A 19,893-nucleotide genomic window follows, 5' to 3' on the forward strand; every position below is an offset into this window, starting at 1 on the left:
AATGTAATTTTTCTACAGGCTTGGTAGATATGTGTGTGCAACATATCCCATCCCCACAGTCTGGTGCAAGGAATAAAGTTGAACATACATATACAGGTAGCTTGGATTTGGATCTTGGCGAAACTATGCTTGAATGTGATCCGGATGTAAGTGAAATTCTTTTAAAAACTTCCTTCTAAAAACTCCTACTGGTAATGATCTACATTTTAGCCTGTCTAACCCAATAACGTTGCAACCATTAGCTTGCTCTATGCTAACCATATGAAAATGCTGTGGCAACCAAGGCTTATCACTATTATTTGGTATCTATTGCCAGTGCATTAGTGAGATTAGGTATTGAAGTGTTTTCTTAGTGGTATTTCATCTGCTGTAAGGAGCTAACTGCTATGAGACTTGTTTTCTTGACTGATGTTTCATTTTGTCAGATCACTCCACGTTGGTATGACAGTGAAACTCCTGTATTTTTTGTAATTGCGCAGGGCCCTCTGATGTGCCACACCACTAAGATGTATAGCACAGAGGATGGAGTACAATTCCATGCATTTGGTAGAGTGTTGAGTGGAACCATTCATGCTGGGCAGCCAGTGAAAGTACTTGGAGAGAACTACACATTGGAGGATGAAGAGGATTCACAAATTTGCACAGTGGGGAGGCTGTGGATTTCGGTTGCAAGGTGCTTATTCAGAGTATTTCTATCAATCAATCTGGCTTCAAATTTGAATGAAAGAGTTAGCACTATCCATTCTAGATCTACTATCTACTTTCTAGATGGTATGAAGTTAAGTATAGTGGGCGTCCAAAGAGACCTGGTGTTCAAGTGCTATATCTTACTAAATGCCATGAACAGGTGCAGAAAATAATCAAGAAAGCTAATGGAATGCTAGCCTTTATAGTTAGAGAAATGGAGGACAAGGTTGCAGACATTATGCTGCAGTCATACAAAACCCTGATTAGACCCTACTTGAAGTACAATGAGCAGATTGGGGCACCACACCTTAGGAAGGATATATTGGCCTTGGAGGGAGTACACTGTAGGTTGGCAAGAATGACACCTGGATTTCAGGAGTTAAGTTATGAGCAGAGTTTATATAAATTAGATCTGTTTGCTGTAGAATTAAAAGGTTAAGGAGTAATCTGATCAAAGTCTTCAAGGTATTAACAGGAAAAGATAGGGTAGATAAACGTAAATTACTTTGCTTGGGGATTTTAGAATAAGGGAGCTTTGTCTGAGAATTAGGCCCAGACCATTCAGAAGAAATGTTGGGAAGCTCTTCTACACAGAGAGGGTGGTAGATGCTTGGAACATAAATTCCAGTGGATGCTGGAATTTAATTGTAAACCTGAGATAGATAAGTTTTTATTTAGCAAAGGTATTAAAAGGATGTGGATTAAAGGCAAGACTATGGACTTGGGCCACGGATCATTCAATGAGATCACAACTGTGAATGTGAAACAAGCTTAAGAGACTGAATAGCCTACTGCTGTTCTTGTGTTCCTATCATTACTGTTGCAGTAAGAACAAATACATTGTTTATTAGACAGTTTCTACTTTAAAAAAAGCCAGATGCGTGATATTAGTCAGTGCTCTTGAAAATTGTTTCCATTACTCTTCTTGATAAGGAGAGTAAAATTAATCTAGTTAACTTGTGCCAATTTATTTGAATGTGTTATATCTACTGGTCGCATTTCTTACTTTACCTGATACGGTATATGGATTGCAGATTGACTGGAATGCAGAAATCTGTTAGATATTTAAGAGCCCTAAATAATTCACAGGACCATGTCCAAGTTATTCTTTTGCTGTTTCTGTTGATTCTTCATAGAATACAGCATTATCTAATCTGGTCACTGTGACCAGAGCTTTGCTAATTCCATTGAAGCATTCATTAAGACTTGACTGAGTGACATAACTTGGTGTTTTTAGCATAATAAAAGTGCTAAAAGTACTTCACATGTATATGACGAAACTCCACATCAAACCATGTAAGGTGACTTTAGACCAAAAGTTTGGTCAAAGAGTTAACAAGTGTGAAAAGAAAAGTACTATGGCAAGGTGCAAAGATTTAAAAGTGGAATTTGAGGTTTTATTGGCCAGGTAGCAGATGGCATGGACACCCACAAATCAGATTAGAATTAAATGAACATAGACCTCTATGAAGAATGTAAGGCTGGAGGAAATTACAGAGATTGGGTGGGGGAGGAGGTATCGGTGAAGGATTTGGAAACTAGGATGAATTCTATTTTTAAACTTTCAACACAATGAAAATGCTGGGCTCAACAAAACCTCCCTTTGGTGCCCTGGTCAGGCCTGGAAACATATTTTCTGATGAAGTGTCTAGGTCCAAAACATTAGCTTTTGTGCTCCTAAGATGCTGCTTGGCCTGTTGTGTTCATCCAGCTCCACACTTTGTTATTTTGGTCGTACTGGGCACTCATCAATGCCCTAGATGTGCAGCACAGGATCTCAGTGCTCCAAAATCTTAAACCGATTACAATATAACAAGTGAAGAATGCACTCAATACAGTGCCTCCCACAGCTAAACTGTGTTAACTGAGCTTCCAACTCACTAATAAGGCTTCAGGCCAATCCACATCGAGCAATGTACTCTAAAAATTCTCATTTTGAGAGTTGTCAAAAATGTCACCAGGCTAGCTGAGAAAATTTGCAATACTCTAAAACAATTAACAACATTATAAATGAGCCAACTCGTCTAAATATACAAATTAGGAGCAGAATTAAGGCCACTTGGTGCCTCAAGCAAGTGCTGTCATTCAATAAGATTATGACTGATCTAAGCAATCTAAAGGAAGTAGCCATTTTGCCATATCTGCTTATTTCAATGTAGCTTGTAAGAATAGTTCCAGGATCTGAACTTGCATCTTTTCCAAAACCTAATAGTTTCTTCCTTAGTCCGTACCTTATCTGTGTACAAGTTATTGAAATCTGTACATTTGCTTTTGAAATATATTGCTTGTAGACAAATAGAATAAGAAACAAATAACAATATTGAACTACATAATTGCATACGTGACTGGTTAAAATTCTGAAATTTATAATAAAATACAAAATGGATTCATCATCGATTTATATAATTATAAAGCAGTTAATGTTATTAAATCCCTCACAATATTCTTCTCTAATCTAAAGATGTTATGGTTTGTCCTTCAAGGTATCATATAGAGGTTAACAGAGTTCCAGCTGGCAACTGGGTGCTCATAGAAGGAGTAGACCAACCCATTGTAAAGACAGCCACTATCACAGAACCAAGAGGCAATGATGAGGTAAAACACATCACTGTCAGTAAAGATAGCATCTGAATTTGAATTTATTCATTCATAAATTATACTTTTTGTAGATCTTGGGACAGAAGCAACAGCATATACCTGTTGTGATTTACTAGTGTCTGCCATGGAAGTGATCACATAATTAATTGCTTAAAATTCACAGTCATTGGTAAATGTCTGATAAATAAGCCTCCGCATATAATGCAGTGGGGGTAAATTTCTGTGGAAATTCTATTGATCATTCACTGTAAAATTGATAGGAAAATCACAGACACCACTCAAAAGAAAATTAAATGGTATTGGTGGAATTTCTGGGCAGAATATTATAAGACATTTAAGATGTAGGAGCTAAGCTATACCATCCATTGAGTATGTTTTACCATTCAATCATGGCTGATATATTTCTCAACCCCATTTTCTTGCCTTCTCTCTACAACTTTGACTCCCCTATTGATCAAGAACCTATTTACATTTTTTTAATGTGCTCAGTGACTTAGATTTTACAGCCTTCTGTGACAATGAGTTCCACAGATTCACCTCCCTGGCTGAAGAAATTTTTCCTTATCTCAGTTGTAAAGCATCGTCCATCCCCTCTGACGCCATGCCCTCGGTTCCTCATCTCTTCATATGAGAAGTCCTTCATTCCCAGAATTGTTCTTGTGAACTTCCTTTGGACTCCCTCCAAGGCCTCCTTAATATGGGGCCCAAAACATTTCACAATTTTCCAAATGTAGCCTGATCAGAGTTTTATACGACTTCAGCGGTAAATTCCTGCACTTGAATTCTAGCCCTCTTGAAATCAATGCTGACGTTGTATTTGCCTTCCCAACTACCAACTGAATCTACATGTTAACCTTAAGAGAATCCTGAACTAGAATTCCTGAGTCCTTCAGATTTCCAAAGTCTTTCACCAGTTAGAAAATAGTCTACGCCTCTGTTCTTTCTACCAAAGTGAATAATCTCAACACTTTCCCCATTGTATTTCATCTGCCACTTCTTCTACTCTACTTTTTCTACTCTCCTAGCAGGTCCTTCTGCAGCCTTGTTCAACACTACCTTTTCCTCCACCTATGTTTGTGTCATCTGCAGACTTAGAAACAATATCCTCCATTCCTTTGTCCAAATCATTAATGTGTTGGTAGTTGGTAGCTGTGATCTCAATACTAACCCCGAAGATCTTCACTAGCTACCAGCTGCCATCATGAAAAATCTCCTTTGCCCTACTCTGTGGCCTCTGCCAGTCAGCCAGTCCTCTACCCATCCCAGTACCTTGTCCCTAACACCATGGGCCGTTATTTAGCAGCCTCTTGTGCAGCTCCTTATCAGTGGTCTTCTTGAAATCCAAATAGATCATGTCCACTGGTTCCTTTTTGTCGAACCCACTTGTTATCTCCTCAAAGAATTTCAACAAGTTTGTCAGATGTGACCTCCTCTTGACAAAACTATGCTGACTCAGTTCTATTTTACCATGCATTTTCAGGTATTCCACAATATAGTGGACTCTAAAATTTTACCAAGAACTGAGATCAGGCTAATCAGCCTATAATTTCCTGTTTTGTCCCTCCCTACCTTCTTAAACAGAGGTGTTACTTTAGGCATTTTCCAGTCCTCTGGGACCCTCCATGCCTCTAGTGATTTGGAATACTGCATACAATTCCGGTCACCCTTATGTAGTAAGGATGTTGTCAAACCTGAGAGAGTGCAGAACAGATTTACAAGGATGTTGCCGGGCCTGGAGGGTTTGAGCTAAAGGGAGAGGCTGAATAGGCTGGGGCTTTTTTCCCCTGGAACATCAGAGACTGAGAGGTAACCTTTATAGAGGTTTTCAAAATCATGGGGGGCATGGACAGGGTGAATAGCCAATTGTTTTTCTTCCTGAAAATGAAAGAGTCTAAGACTACAGGATATAGGTCTAAGGTAAGGGGGAAAGATTTAAAAGAGACCTAAGGGGTGGTATGGTACATGTATGGAACAAACAGCCAAAGGAAGTGGTACAATTGCAACATTTAAAAGGCATTGGATGAGTAGATGAATAGGAAGGGTTTAAGGATATGGGCCAAACAGGACTGGGGCAGATTGGGATGCCTGGTGGGCGCAGATAAATTGGACCAGAAAGTCTGCTTCTGTGCTCTATGACACTGTGATTCATGAAATATCCCCACCAAAGCCATTACAATCTCTTCAGCTAGTTCCTCAGAACCCTGGAGTGTAGTCCATCTTGTCCAGGTGATTTACCCACATTCAGACCTTTCAGTTTCCCAGCACCTTCCCCTTAGTGGCGGCCATTACAGTCACTTCTGTCCCCTGACTGTCTTGAAGTTCTGGTATGCTGCTGGTGCAAAGTATCTGTTCAGTACCTCTGCCATTTCTTTTCTCTCCATTACGATTTCTCCCATATCATTTTCCAGCGGTTCAATATCCAACCTTGTCACTTTGTTAACTTTTTATGTATCTAAAAATTCTCTTACCATTTTTAATAGCTATCTTATCCTTAATCCATATATTCTCTTCACTTATTGCTTTTTTAAACATTTTTCCTCCGCTGATTTTTAAAAGCTTCCCATCTCTGGCTTTCTACAAATCTTCACCACATTGTGTGCATTTTTTTTTAGTGCTGTCCCTGACTTCCCTTTATTAGCCATGGTTGCCTCGTCCTGTTTTAGTATGTTTCTTCTTCCTTGAGATGAATTTCTGCTGTGCCTCCCAAATTACCTCCCGAAGCTCCTGCCATTGCTGCTCACCCGTCTTTCCTGCCAGTCTGTCTTCTAGTCAACTCTGGCCAGCTCTCCCATCATGTCTTTGTAGTTACCTTTACTCAATTGTAATACCACTAAATGTGATTCTGGTTTCTGTCTCAAACTGCAGAGAGAGTTCTGTCATATTATGCTCCCTATACCCCTGCATTTCCTTCCCGGTAAGCTTCCTAGTCAAGTCTACCTCATTACACGTCACCAAATCCAGAATTGCCTGTCCTCTAGAGGGCTGTAACACAAGTTGTTCCCAAATCCAATCTCTTAGACATTTCACAGATTACTTTATATGAGTTTTGCTACCAGCTGGATTTTTCCTGCCCACCTGCAGTTGAAGTTGCCTGTGTTTACTGTAACAGTGTCTTTTTCCCACGCCTCTCTATTTTCTGATTTATTTTCTTCCACTCACGCAGCTAGGAGGCCAGTACATAACTTTTGTTGACGTCTTTTAGTTTTGTAGATCCTGAACTCTGCCTACACAGATTCTACACTTTCCGACTCTATATCACTTCTTGTATTGACTTAATTCCTTCTTTTTCACCAACTAGTCAATCCCGCCTTTCTACCCACCTGCGTGACCTTTCAGTAGGACACATATCCTTGGATATTTAGTTCCCAGCCCTGATCCCTTGCAGATATGTCTCTGTGGTACAACATCATACTTGCCAATTTCAATCTGCTCTACAAGCTTATTTACCTTGTCTCTTGTGCTGTGTACATTTATGTGCAGCACTGTCAGTTCTGCATTGACTGTCCCGCACTTCTCATGGTTGTCCTCTTAACTATTGTGCCTGAAGTTAGATTTCTGAGCCTTTTCCATACTCTCTGTCCTGTTACTTTTTCTAGAAACTTTATTTATCTCTGCTGCATTGTCCTCCTTTAATTTTTTTTCATAATTTTCCCTGAAACATGAATCATCCACACCAGTCTTTCAGCCACATACTTTACCTTGTTAATCTTGTTGACCATGTGCCATTTAGCTCGTGGGTCAGGAAGTAATCCGAAGATTATTACCTTTTTGGTTCTGATTCCTAATTTAGCTCCTACCTGCTTGTATTCCCTCAGCAGAACCTCTTCCTCCTTGTATTGTTTTTACCAACGTGGATCATGACAACTGGATATTTCCCCTCCCACTACAAGTTCCTCTGCAGCCCAGATGAAATATCGTAAACTAGGGCACCAAGCAAGCAACACAGCCTTTGGGAATCTTGAACCGGGCCACAGAGAACAATATCTGTTCCCCTGACTATGCTATCCCTGAGTTCAACTACATTTCTCTTTTCTCTCCAGCCTTTTGTATGGCCGTCTGTATCATGGTGCTATAGTCTGATTGCTCAGTCTCCCAATGCCTGCATTCATCCACGCAGGGAGCAAAAACCCTGACCCTGTTAGACAAGCTCAAGGGTTGAGGCTTCTTTAACACTGCCTCCTGAATGCCTCTCCCTGCCACACTTGTATTCACACCTTTCTGCCCCTAACCACAGACCGAACTCGAGCTTTGTCTTGCTTTAATATTACCAAGTTTCTCTTGTTTAGGAATGAATGCATTGCAAATGGTAATGTCTAATTTCAGGCTCAGATCTTCAGGCCTCTCAAGTTTAATACAGCATCTGTCATTAAAATTGCTGTGGAACCTGTCAACCCATCTGAGCTTCCAAAGATGTTGGACGGGTTGAGGAAGGTCAACAAAAGCTACCCATCACTAACTACTAAGGTATGAAAGCAAACAACATTGCACAGAAGCAAAGAAAAGTTTTACATTTATATCATTTAAAGAATGGGAATTTTCCAAATAGGCCACCAGTGGTGCTTGCACATTCAGGAAAATCAAGGCTCATTTTTTGAATCAGCTCAGCTTTTTGCAAACTCTGGAGAATACAAGCATTTTACAACCATTTAAATATGTTTTGATGCGTAGTCACTGATGTAATGTATGAATGTGGCAGCAGTTCATGCACGTTAATGTTCCACAGATAGCAATGAGGTGGTGTGCTTTCTGTGACGTAAGTTGAGAGATAAGTACTGGCCCTGGCAGCAGAGGGAAGTTCCATGCTGTTCACACTGACGTTATTGGACCTTGAAAGTTTGCGCAGTAAGTCAGACCAGATTTCAGTTAATATTTCATCTGAAAGACAGCGTCCATGACAATACAGCACTCCTTCAATATTTAAATATAGATTTTGCTCTCAGGGCTCCGGATTCAGTTGAACTCTCAATGCTAGTTACTTTGGGTTTTTTTTTTTACAGACCCCTAATAGTTGCAGAGAAGTAGAGGAGCAGATTGGGAGGCAGATACTGGAAGGGTGCAGAAGTCGCAGGGTTGTAGTCATGGGTGACTTCAACTTTCCAAATATTGTTTGGAAACGTTTTAGTTATAATAGTTTAGATGGAGCAGATTTTGTCCAGTGCATTTCGGAAGGATTCCTGACACGGTATATAGCTAGACCAACACAAGGAGAGGCTACTTTGGATTTGGTGCGTGGCAACGAACCACGCCAAGTGTTAGACCTGTTGGTGGGAGAGCATTTTGGCAGTAGTGATCATAACTCTGTTTCTTTCACGATAGCCATGGAAAAGGATAGGTACATACAGCAGGGTAAAGTTTATAATTGAGAGAAGGGCAATTACAATTCAGTTAGGCAAGAACTGGGTAACATAAATTGGGAACAAATGCTGTTAAGGAAGAGCATCACAAAAATGTGGAGATTGTTTGAGGAATGCATACTACATGTGCTGGATATGTTTGTCCCTAGCAGGCAGAGAAGATGTGGTAAAGTGAGGAAGCTATGGTTCTTGAGAGAGGTCGAACGACTGATTAAGAGGAAGAAGGAGGCTTATGTAAGGTTTAGGAAAAAAGGAATGGAAAAGACTCTAAAGGGATACAAATTAGCTAGGAATGAGCTGAAGAAAAGGCTTAGGAGACCTTTAAGGGGGCATGAGAAAACCTTAGCAGATAGGATCAAGGAGAACTCCACGGCTTTTTAAACGTATGTGCAGAACAAGAGAATGAACAGAGAAAGAATAGGGCTGATCAAGGATTGTAAAGGGAATTTGTGCACAGAGCCTAAAGAGATAGGAGAGGTCCTTAATGAATACTTTTCTTCAATATTCTTAACTGAGAGGGGCCTAGTTGGAGAGGAGGACGTTGCGAAACAGGCAGGTAGGCTAGAGGAGGTTGATTTTAGTAAAGAAGATGTGCTAGGAATTTTGAGGAAGTTGAAGATAGATAAGTCCCCCGGGCCTGATGCGTTTTATCCAAGGATTCTATGGGAAGCGAGGGACAAGATCGCAGGGCGTTTGGCGATGATCTTTTAGACCTCACTGTCCACAGGTATAATGCCGGAAGGTTGGAAAGTGGCAAACGTCATTCCCTTGTTCAAAAAAGGGAACAGGGATAGCCCTGGAAATTACAGACCACTTAGTCTTACATCAGTGGTGGGCAAATTATTGGAAAGGGTTCTGAGTGACAGGATTTATGCTGACTTGGAAAGGCATAGTTTGATTCGTGGTCGTCAGCATGGATTTGTGAAGTGTAGATCATGCCTCACAAACCTTATTGAATTCTTTGAAGAGGTGACCAAACACATGGATATGCCCTATATGGATTTAAGTAAGGCATTTGATAAGGTTCCCCATGGTAGGCTCGTGCAGAAGGTAAGGAAGCATGGGATAAGGGGAAACGTGGCAGATTGGATTTAGAATTGGCTGACCCTTAGAAGACACAGGGTGGTAGTGGACGGAAAATATTCACTATGGTGCTCAGTTACGAGTGGTGTACTGCAAGGATCTGTTCTGGGTCCTCTGCTATTTGTGATTTTTGTAAATGATTTGGATGAAGGAGTGGAAGGGTGGATTAGCAAGTTTGTGGACGATACAGAGGTGGGTCAAGTTGTGGACAGTGTGGAGGGCTGTTCTAGGTTACAGAGGGACATTGATAGGATGCAGAGCTGGGCTAAGAAGTGGCAGATGGAGTTTAACCCTGAAAAGTGTGAGGTGATTCATTTTGGAAGGAAAAATTGAAAGCAGAGTACAGGGTTAACAAAGATTCTTGGCAGGGTGGAGGAGCAGAGTAATCTTGGGGTTCATGTTCACAGTTCCCTGAAAGCTGCCACCCAGGTGGATAGAGTTGTTAAGAAGGCGTATGGTGTGCTTGCTTTCATTAATAGAGGCATTGAGTTCAACAGCCATGAAGTTATGCCCCAGTTATACAGGATCGTGGTTCGGCCACATCTGGAGCATTGTGTCCAGTTCTGGTCACCTCATTACAGGATAGATTTGGAAGCATTGGAAAAGGTGCAGAGGAGATTTACAAGGATGTTGCCTGGTATGGAGGGAAGGTCTAACTAGGAAAGTTTGAGAGAGCTAGGACTTTTCTCTTTAGAATGACGAAGGATGAGAGGTGACTTGATAGAGGTGCACAAAATGATCAGAGGTATAGATAGAGTAGACAGCCAGAGACTTTTTCCTAGAGTGGAGGTAGCTTTTACGAGGGGACATAGTTTTAAAGTGAAAGGAGGTAGATATTGGGGAGACGTCGGAGGTAGGTTCTTTACTCAGAGTGGCAGGGGCGTGGAATGCATTGCTTGAGAGTGTAGTGGAGTTGGCCTCATTAGGGGCATTTAAGCGGCTATTAGATAGGCATATGGATGATAGTATAAGGTAGGGGTGGAGGTTAGATAGACCTTAGGTTTAGGGTAAAAGCTCGGCACAACATCGTGAGCCGAATGGCCTGTACTGTACTGTTCTATGTTTTGCTTCAGATCACGAGTTCTATCAGTGAGTCACAGTTGACACCTCCTAATTTCAGGACCATGTTAACTGTTCAAAGTCTAAAGCAACGCACTTTATTCAGTCTTGCTTGTATTTGGAACACGATGCTGTTCTACAAATGTTGCGTAGTGCATAAGTGGTGGGTCGTGTAAATATAATGAGGTGTGCCTTGGATATTTGAAACATACAGTTTGAAGACTTTGTAACCCTGTGAAACAGATTTTCTTTTGTTTTGTAATTGAGAAATATCAACATACAAATTACTGAAGCATTTTGAAGTTGAATTTCTTTTTAACAATGTATTGCCTGCTTGATAAAAGCTTGTACCTACTGCATTAAATGTTTGCAATTACAGATGAATTGGAGACTGGAGTGTAGTTGAATTGGTAAAGTTCTTTGCAGTAGGTGGCAGTCGGAATGCTTTTTTTCTATAGGAATTTTCAGTATTTGGTTCCGTTAGTACCCCACACTCATTCAAGAGTGTTTATTTACTAAAAAGAAAATTGATGAAAACAACATTTCCTTTCTTATCAGAAGTATAGAAACTAGTTCTATCTTACATTTACTGTTGACTGCCTTAATTTTATGTCTGAATTTTTATTCTTTAGTATTTGTAAATATAACCTGTGATTTTTGTTCTGTGCTGGTATCTAAAGATTTGGGGAAATTATAAAATGACAAACTATTCAATTTCTATTTTCTTAAATAGTATTGATTATTTTTATTCCTGAACTCCCCTTTTTCAGTCAGTAAGAATCCAGATGCATCTGCCATCATTTACTTGCCTTATAGCACAGACAGTGGAGAAAAGTGAAAAGATATGAAGAAAACATTGAGTATCTCAACAATGCTGGAAGGATTCCTAAGTTTTACATCTAATGAGTTCTAAGCAGGTCACACAAGTCCACAGAAAATCTTGCGTTCTCTTTTAAAAAACATAGTAACAAACATGTTGCTGTCGTCAAAGAGTAAGATGAGCAATTTTGCTCCATACCCTAACAATAATAATCATTCACTTATCTCTACTTTCTCCAATTAAAGGTAGAAGAGTCTGGAGAGCATGTAATACTGGGAACTGGAGAACTTTATCTGGACTGTGTAATGCATGACCTTCGGAAGATGTATTCTGAAATTGATATAAAGGTAATTCTCCAAAATAGGGACTTCAAAACTTGTGTATGGTTATTACTATTTATTTAAGTAGTACATGCTTCATGTAAAATTAATTATTGTTGTCTTAGTGCCTGTTGTTTTCCTCTTGCAGGTAGCTGACCCTGTTGTAACATTCTGTGAAACTGTTGTGGAAACCTCGTCTTTGAAGTGTTTTGCAGAGACACCCAACAAAAAGTGAGTTCACATGTTTCCTGCAGCCTCACAATACAATGAAAATTACAGCTTTTAGTTTTCATTAAGTTGTAAAGCTATAAGTGAATTATTTGTTTCAGCCACAGATCATGTGTGAAACATCTGTATTATTTCTGAATTTTGTCTACGCATTCTCTATTGTTATTTAATTAGCAATTGCTAAAGTTGACTTCATCAATTTTCACAATACTTTCCCTTTGTTGGGTGGTGGATTTGCAAAAACCAATTCTCTGCTGAATTTCCACCAGAAACCCATCTTACCAAAGGGTGAGAAATAAGTGCTCATTGTCTTTTCATCTCAGCATTTGAAATAGCCTGCTGTGTTGCCATTGTCCATACCTTACTTTGGTTTAGTTACCTACAGAAAATAGACTTAGGTTTTACAAGTCACAAATCTAGTAATTTTAGGTTGCAAAATTTAGGTTTCATAAATAGCTGCAGTCATTTTATTTCCACAAGTCAAATCTTTTCCTTTTTTTAAAAAAAAGGTGATAATCAGTTAATAACTTTGCTGCCTTAGTTCTGTGGCCACCATTTAATGCCTAATGTTTTGTTATAACCTGTACAACTCATCAGGCTTCCAAACAGTGCAGACTAAAAACTGTAGAATGTGGTTGAATTTGTGTATATGGAAACAATTGCACTCACACATGCTTTCTTGCTGTCGTTCTTCCTTTCCGCTATGTAAATAGGCAATTGAGAGGAAATTTCAAGCATCTGATGACAGTAAACAAAGAGAGGAGAGAGACTAAAAAAGAAAATGCTACAAACCTTATGTTTGCCTTTGGAGGGCCCACTCATACCCGCAGACTTTGATTCTGTGCTTCAATAGATAACTAGGTTTTTTTAGTTTAATGATCTTTGTTCACCTTTGCTTATAATCTTGATACACAGCAAAATTCTCAATATATGCTGGATTTTTTTCAAAATTAAGACAATATTTTACGGTTCAATCTTACTCTGTTTTAATGCTAAATTAGAAACTCAAGTACATCCAAAATAACTTCATTGAGGAAATTCAGATTGATACTTGGTAATTCCTGTGCTCTCCTAGCATTCAGCCTGCAACAGCATTATTGGAAGTCTGAGAGCAGTTTACATATTTGGTTACAACTGGTGGTAGATGCAGGGAGATGAGAATAATAGTGGAAGACAAAGTTTAGGGTAAGGCCTAAAAGAAAATCTATAAAACTTGGCACACAAAACATACCCCACATATTATGTTTTTCTCTTTTTTTTCCTCAAAGGAATAAGATCACAATGATTGCAGAACCTTTAGAGAAAGGTTTAGCAGAAGATATTGAGAATGAAGTAGTCCAAATTACCTGGAACAGGTATGAAATGTCTAATTACCAACTGATTATGTAATTATTTGTAAAGCTTGTGTGGTGTAAGTGTAAATAGCACATAACGAAATAATGAAATATACTTTGGGCTTTGCAGCCAAGTTAAGTGATAGAAGCATTTTAACATAATTTGTTTGCAAAGCCAGACTTGAATTGTGTATGTTCTCATTTTAATGCAGCAAATTGGCCTTTTAAAATTATGTCATGAAACTTCTCTCTTTTTTCATACCAAACTACAGGAAAAAACTGGGCGAATTTTTCCAGACAAAATATGATTGGGATTTATTGGCTGCTCGTTCCATATGGGCTTTTGGACCTGACACAACAGGCCCGAACATTTTGGTTGATGATACATTGCCATCAGAGGTAAATGTGTAAAAATGAAAGTACTTTTCAAAATAGCTCTGTTACTTGTCACAAATCATCTTCATGAAAATATAAAGATAAAACTCAACTAATTTTGCTAAAGTTGTGTCTGAAAAGATGCCCAAAACTGGAACTGCTTTAAGTGGGGCTACATTAAGCTTTCCTGATGTGTTTGTTACAAGTTATTTCCAGTGTACCGAATGACTTTATATTCCAACCTGTTGTGCGCTAATTACATTGCAACTGCCTTCCAAAACCATCATTTCAACATGTTTGGAGTTTTTTTTGATGTGAGCATGTTTCGCACTTATAATTTAAAAGATATTTTATCACAGAATTGTTCGATGCAGAAAAAACGGCCATTTGGCCCATATTTGCACCAGCTATCTGGGCATTTTGACAGTGCCAAACTCCTGCCTGTACCTATAAATCCTGCACATTTTAAAAGCTGATCCAGCATCAGTTGAATCTCTCAATTAAACCTCCCTCCTAATCACAGTTTTGGAGCTTTTCAAGTTTTAATCTCCATTTACTTTTTTGGGTTTTAGCTACTAGCCTTTAATGCTTAGTTGTTGAATTTACAATAATATTATTTGGATTTTTTGTGAAGATTGAATTGATATTGTTCTGTTATTCAGATCCTTTATCCACATGCAGTCATAGAAGGCATGTTGCAGTATTCAGGCATCCAAGGCCCTTACAAAGTTAGATACTGGAAATTTTACAGTGTCTGACCAAACAGCTGTTCTTCACTGACAAAGTGTTGAACCTTACAGATAATATCAAAATATTAAGATTAAACATGATATTGGACTTCGTTGGACATGAAGAACCCATTACTAGCTAGCATGGCAGCTGAATTTAGCTGAGTAGTTCTGGAACTAGGGAAGTCACATCAAGTTTACTTCTTTGTTGTATATTTTCAACTTAATCAATTTATTAACCTGACTGAGCCTACATTAGACTAATCTGTGTAACTTTTGTTTTTAATTGGTCCAATTATAGGTGGATAAAGCACTTTTAGGTTATGTGAAAGACAGTATCGTCCAAGGATTCCAGTGGGGAACTCGAGAAGGACCACTTTGTGATGAGCGTATGTATTGGCCAGCAAGCAATAAAAGCAATATGCATGATGTTTCAGCAACGGGTAGAATCATGTTTTTAAATCAGTGATAAATTATAAAGATATTGTTAATGTGCAGCTTACTTAGAAGTATGAAACCATTGCAGGTGATGGAAATCTGAAACAAAATATGTTGCAATTTTCCCCATGGATGCTGCCAGACTTGCTGAGCTTTGCCAGAAATTCATGTTTTTATTTAGGACTGTAACAAGACACAGATCTATTGCTCTGTTACTCAGCCTAATAAACTTTAGTTTATAAATTCAGTTGATCCCTTATATGTTCCATGGTGCGTTTCTTCACAATTTGATGTACATTTTTCACTTACTCATACCTGGCATTCATAAATTTTGTAACTCCATTACACAGAACATTACAGCACAGTACAGGCCCTTCGGTCCTCGATGTTGTGCCGACCTGTCATATCGATCTGAAGCCCATCTAACCTACACTATTCCCTGTACGTCCATATGCTTATCCAATGACGACTTAAATGTACCTAAAGTTGGCGAATCTACTACCGTTGCAGGCAAAGCGTTCCATTCCCTTACTACACTCTGAGTAAAGAAACTACCTCTGACATCTGTCCTATATCTTTCACCCCTCAATTTAAAGCTATGCCCCCTCGTGCTCGCCGTCACCATCCTAGGAAAAAGGCTCTCCCTATCCACCCTATCTAACCCTCTGATTATTTTATATGTTTCAATTAAGCCACCTCTCAACCTTCTTCTCTCTAATGAAAACAGCCTCAAGTCCCTCAGCCTTTCCTCGTAAGACCTTCCCTCCATACCAGGCAACATCCTAGTAAATCTCCTCTGCACCCTTTCCAAAGCTTCCACATCCTCCTTATAATGCGGTGACCAGAACTGCACACAATGCTCCAATTGCGGTCGCACCAGAGTTTTGTACAGCTTCACCATAACCTCTTGGTCCCGGAACTCGATCCCTCTATTAATAAAAGCTAAAACACTGTATGCCTTCTTAACAGCCCTGTCAACCTGGGTGGCAACTTTCAAGGATCTGTGCACATGGACACTGAGATCTCTCTGCTCATCTACGCTACTAAGAATCTTACTGTTAGCCCTGTAGTTTGCCTTCTGGTTACTCCTACCAAAGTGCATCACTTCACACTTGTCTGCATTAAACTCCATTTGCCACCTCTCAGCCTAGCTCTGCAGCTTATCTATGTCTCTCTGCAACCTACAGCATCCTTCGTCACTATCCACAACTCCACCGACCTTAGTGTCGTCTGCAAACTTACTAACCCATCCTTCTACGCCCTCATCCAGGTCATTTATAAAAGTGACAAACAGCAGTGGACCCAACACCGACCCTTGCGGTACACCACTAGTAACTGGCCTCCAGGATGAACATTTCCCCTCAACAACCACCCTCTGTCTCCTTTCAGCAAGCCAATTTCTGATCCAAACTGCTATATCTCCCACAATTCTATTCCTCCGCATTTTGTACAATAGCCTATTGTGTGGAACTTTATCGAACACCTTGCTGAAATCCATATACACCACACCAACCGGTTTACTCTCATCTACCTGTTTGGTCACCTCCTCAAAGAACTGAATAAGGTTTGTGAGGCACGACCTTCCCTTCACAAAACCATGCTGACTATCCCTTATCAATTTATTCTTTTCTAGATGATTATAAATCCTATCACTTATAACCTTTTCCAACACTTTACCAACAACTGAAGTAAGGCTCACTGGTCTATAATTACCACGGTTGTCTCTACTCCCCTTCTTGAACAGGGGAACCACATTTGCGATCCTCCAGTCATCTGGCACTATTCCTGTAGACAATGACGAGTTAAAGATCAATGCCAAAGGCTCGGCAATCTCCTCCCTGGCTTCCCCGAGGATCCTAGGATAAATCCCATCTGGCCCAGGGAACTTATCTATCTTCACCCTCTCAAGGATTTCTAATACTTCTTCCTTGTGAACCTCAATCCCACCTAGTCTAGTAGCCTGTATCTCAGTATTCTCCTCGACAATATTGTCGTTTTCTAGAGGGAATACTGTTGAAAAATATTCATTTAGCACTTCCCCTATCTCATCTGACTCCACACACAACTTACCACTACTATCCTTGATTGGGCCTAATCTTACTTTCGTCATTCCTTTATTCCTTAAATACCTATAGAAAGCCTTAGGGTAAACCCTGATCCTATCCGCCAACAACTACTCATGTCTCCTCCTGGCTGTTCTGAGCTCTCTCTTTAGGTCTTTCCTGGCTACCTTGTAGCTCTCAAGTGCCCTAATTGAGCCTTCACATCTCATTCCTAACATAAGCCGCCTTCTTCCTCTTGACCAGAGATTCCACCTCCTTCATAAACCACGGCTCCCGCACTCTACAGCTTCCTCCCTGCCTGACAGGTACATACTTATCTAGGACACACAGGAGCTTTTCCTTGAATAAGCTCCACATTTCTAATGTGCCCATCCCCTGCAGTTTCCTTCCCCATCCTATGCTCCCTAAATCTTGCCTAACCTCATCGTAATTGCCTTTCCCCCAGCTATAACTGTTGCCCAGTGGTATACACCTATCCCTTCCCATCACTAAAGTAAACATAACAGAATTGTGATCGCTATCACCAAAGTGCTCACCTACTTCCAAATCTAACACCTGGCCAGGCACATTACCCAGTACCAAATCTAATGTGGCTTCGCCCCTTGTTGGTCTATCTACATACTGTGTCAGGAAGCCCTCCTGCACACACTGGACAAAAACTGACCCATCTATAGTACTCGAACTATAGTGTTCCCAGTCAATATTTGGAAAGTTGAAGTCCCCCGTGACAACTACCCTGTCTCTCTCACTCCTATCGAGAATCATCTTTGCTATCCTTTCCTCTACATCTCTGGAACTATTCGGAGGCCTATAGAAAACTCCCAACAGGGTGACCTCTCCTGTTTCTAACCTCAGCCCATTACAAACTGTGACAGAAATAATCTGGAATGATTTTATTCAATTGAATCACTGTTTTTGACTGTTGATAATCTGGAGCTCTGTGATCCATAATTATTAGAGTTATGCCTATCTCAAAAGAAAGTTTGTTGATGTTAAGGACAATCATCTCAGCCACTGCAAGAATTATTCAGGTAGTGTTCAAGGCCAAACCATCTTCAAATGTTTCATCAATGATCTTCCCAACATTATAAGGTCAGAAGTGGGATTTTAGCTCATTATTGCACAATATTCAGTATCATTTGCGACTCCTCATACTGGAGCAGTCCTTTTTTTCATACATGGACAACATTATAGCTTAGGCTGAGAGGTAACAAGTAGCGTTCATGCCACATAAATGCCAGGCCACAACCATCTCCAACAAGCAAAATTCTAACCAATGTCACTTTATACTCATTGGTATTACTATTGCTGAATCCCCCATTATCTAAATCCTGGAGTTTACAATTGATCAGAAACTGAATACAGCTAACCATATGAATACAGTGGCTACAGAACAAGCCAAAGGCTAGACATTCTGCTGGAAATAACTTAGTTTCTGATTCCAAAGCCTATCCTTCCTCAACTCGGCGCAGCTCAGAAGTGTGCTCAGTTTGCCTGGGTGAGCGCAGGTCCTATAGCACTCGGAAGATTGATACGAACCTGGTTAAAGTAGACCATTTGATTGGCACCCCATCCACCACCTTCAGCATTTATTCCCTGCACCATTGACACACAGTGACAACACCGTGAACTGTCTACAAGATGCACTGCAATACTCAGCAAAGCTCTTTTGACAGCACCTTTTAATCCTGCAACCTCTACCACCTAGAACGACATTTGTAGCAGATACACAGGAGCACCACCAGTAACAAACTCTTTTCCGAGATACACATCATCCTGACTTAGAACCATGTTGCTATTCTTCACTGTCAGTAGGTCAAAATCCTGGAACTCCCTCTTTAACCGCACTGTAGCTGTTTCTCTACATTTTGTCCATGAAAATGGCTAACTATCATCGTATATAGGGAATTTAGGGATGGGCAATAAATGCTGGCTTATCTAGTGACATTACGAATGAATAAAAAACATAATATTCTCATCCTAAACTGGGAAGAGGCATGGTTGGATATGAAGTTACACCAACATCCTGCTGTAATTCCATGCAGAAAAGAGATTTCTTGCTTCCCTGAGAGGGTAGAGCATTGGAAAAACAGCCACTGTATAATTCCTCAGATTTACAACGTTAGGGAGCAGACTTTGACTGCAACTGAAAAGTTTCACTGAGAAATCCAATATTTTGATTTGATTTTATTATTGCCACATGTACCAAGAGACAGTGAAAAGTATTGTTTTGCGTGCTAACCAAACAAATCATACATTTCATAAGTGCATCTAGGCAATAGAACAAAATACACAATATAATGTTACATTATGGAGAAGGTACAGACAAAGATCAATTCCAACATATGAGGGGTCTTTTCATAAGTTTGATAACAGCAGGGAAGAAGTTGTTTTTAAACTGGCTGGTGCATATTTTCAAACTTTTGTATCTTCTGCCCGATGGAACAGAGTATAACTGGAGTGGCAGGGGTCTTTGTTGTCTGCATTCTCACGGCAGCAGGAAATGTAGACTGAGGCAGTGAAAGAAGACTGTGCTGCACTGGGCTACCTTCATAACTCTGAGATTTCTTGCGGTCTTGAGCAGACCAGTTGCCATACCAAGCTGTGATGCATTTCTATAGTGCTTCTATAAAAATTATTAAGAGTCTTTGTGGATATGCCGAATTTCCTGAGCCTTATGAGGAAGTAGAGACGTTAGAATAAAGGAGACGAGTGATAAAGTTTCAAAATTTATGAATGGTACAGAAAAGTGTATCGGTATGAAACTTAAGCCCAGGACCTCTTTTCAAGCTCAGGAAAATCTGAG

At 39.9% G+C, this 19,893-nt stretch overlaps 1 protein-coding gene across 1 annotated transcript in view; it reads left to right on the top strand.

The window, feature by feature from the left end:
• eftud2 (elongation factor Tu GTP binding domain containing 2) overlaps positions 1-19,893 on the top strand; it is a 50,113-nt gene that overhangs the window by 23,429 nt on the left and 6,791 nt on the right. Inside the window, exons 15-23 of the mRNA XM_048560627.1 lie at positions 19-146; positions 480-673; positions 3,171-3,282; positions 7,609-7,749; positions 11,847-11,948; positions 12,070-12,152; positions 13,418-13,504; positions 13,756-13,882; positions 14,888-14,975. Coding sequence (XP_048416584.1) covers positions 19-146; positions 480-673; positions 3,171-3,282; positions 7,609-7,749; positions 11,847-11,948; positions 12,070-12,152; positions 13,418-13,504; positions 13,756-13,882; positions 14,888-14,975 — 1,062 coding nt within the window. The remainder of the gene's footprint in view (positions 1-18; positions 147-479; positions 674-3,170; positions 3,283-7,608; positions 7,750-11,846; positions 11,949-12,069; positions 12,153-13,417; positions 13,505-13,755; positions 13,883-14,887; positions 14,976-19,893) is intronic.

The sequence above is a fragment of the Stegostoma tigrinum genome, chromosome 31, assembly GCF_030684315.1.
Source record: "Stegostoma tigrinum isolate sSteTig4 chromosome 31, sSteTig4.hap1, whole genome shotgun sequence".
Taxonomy (NCBI): Eukaryota; Metazoa; Chordata; class Chondrichthyes; order Orectolobiformes; family Stegostomatidae; genus Stegostoma; species Stegostoma tigrinum.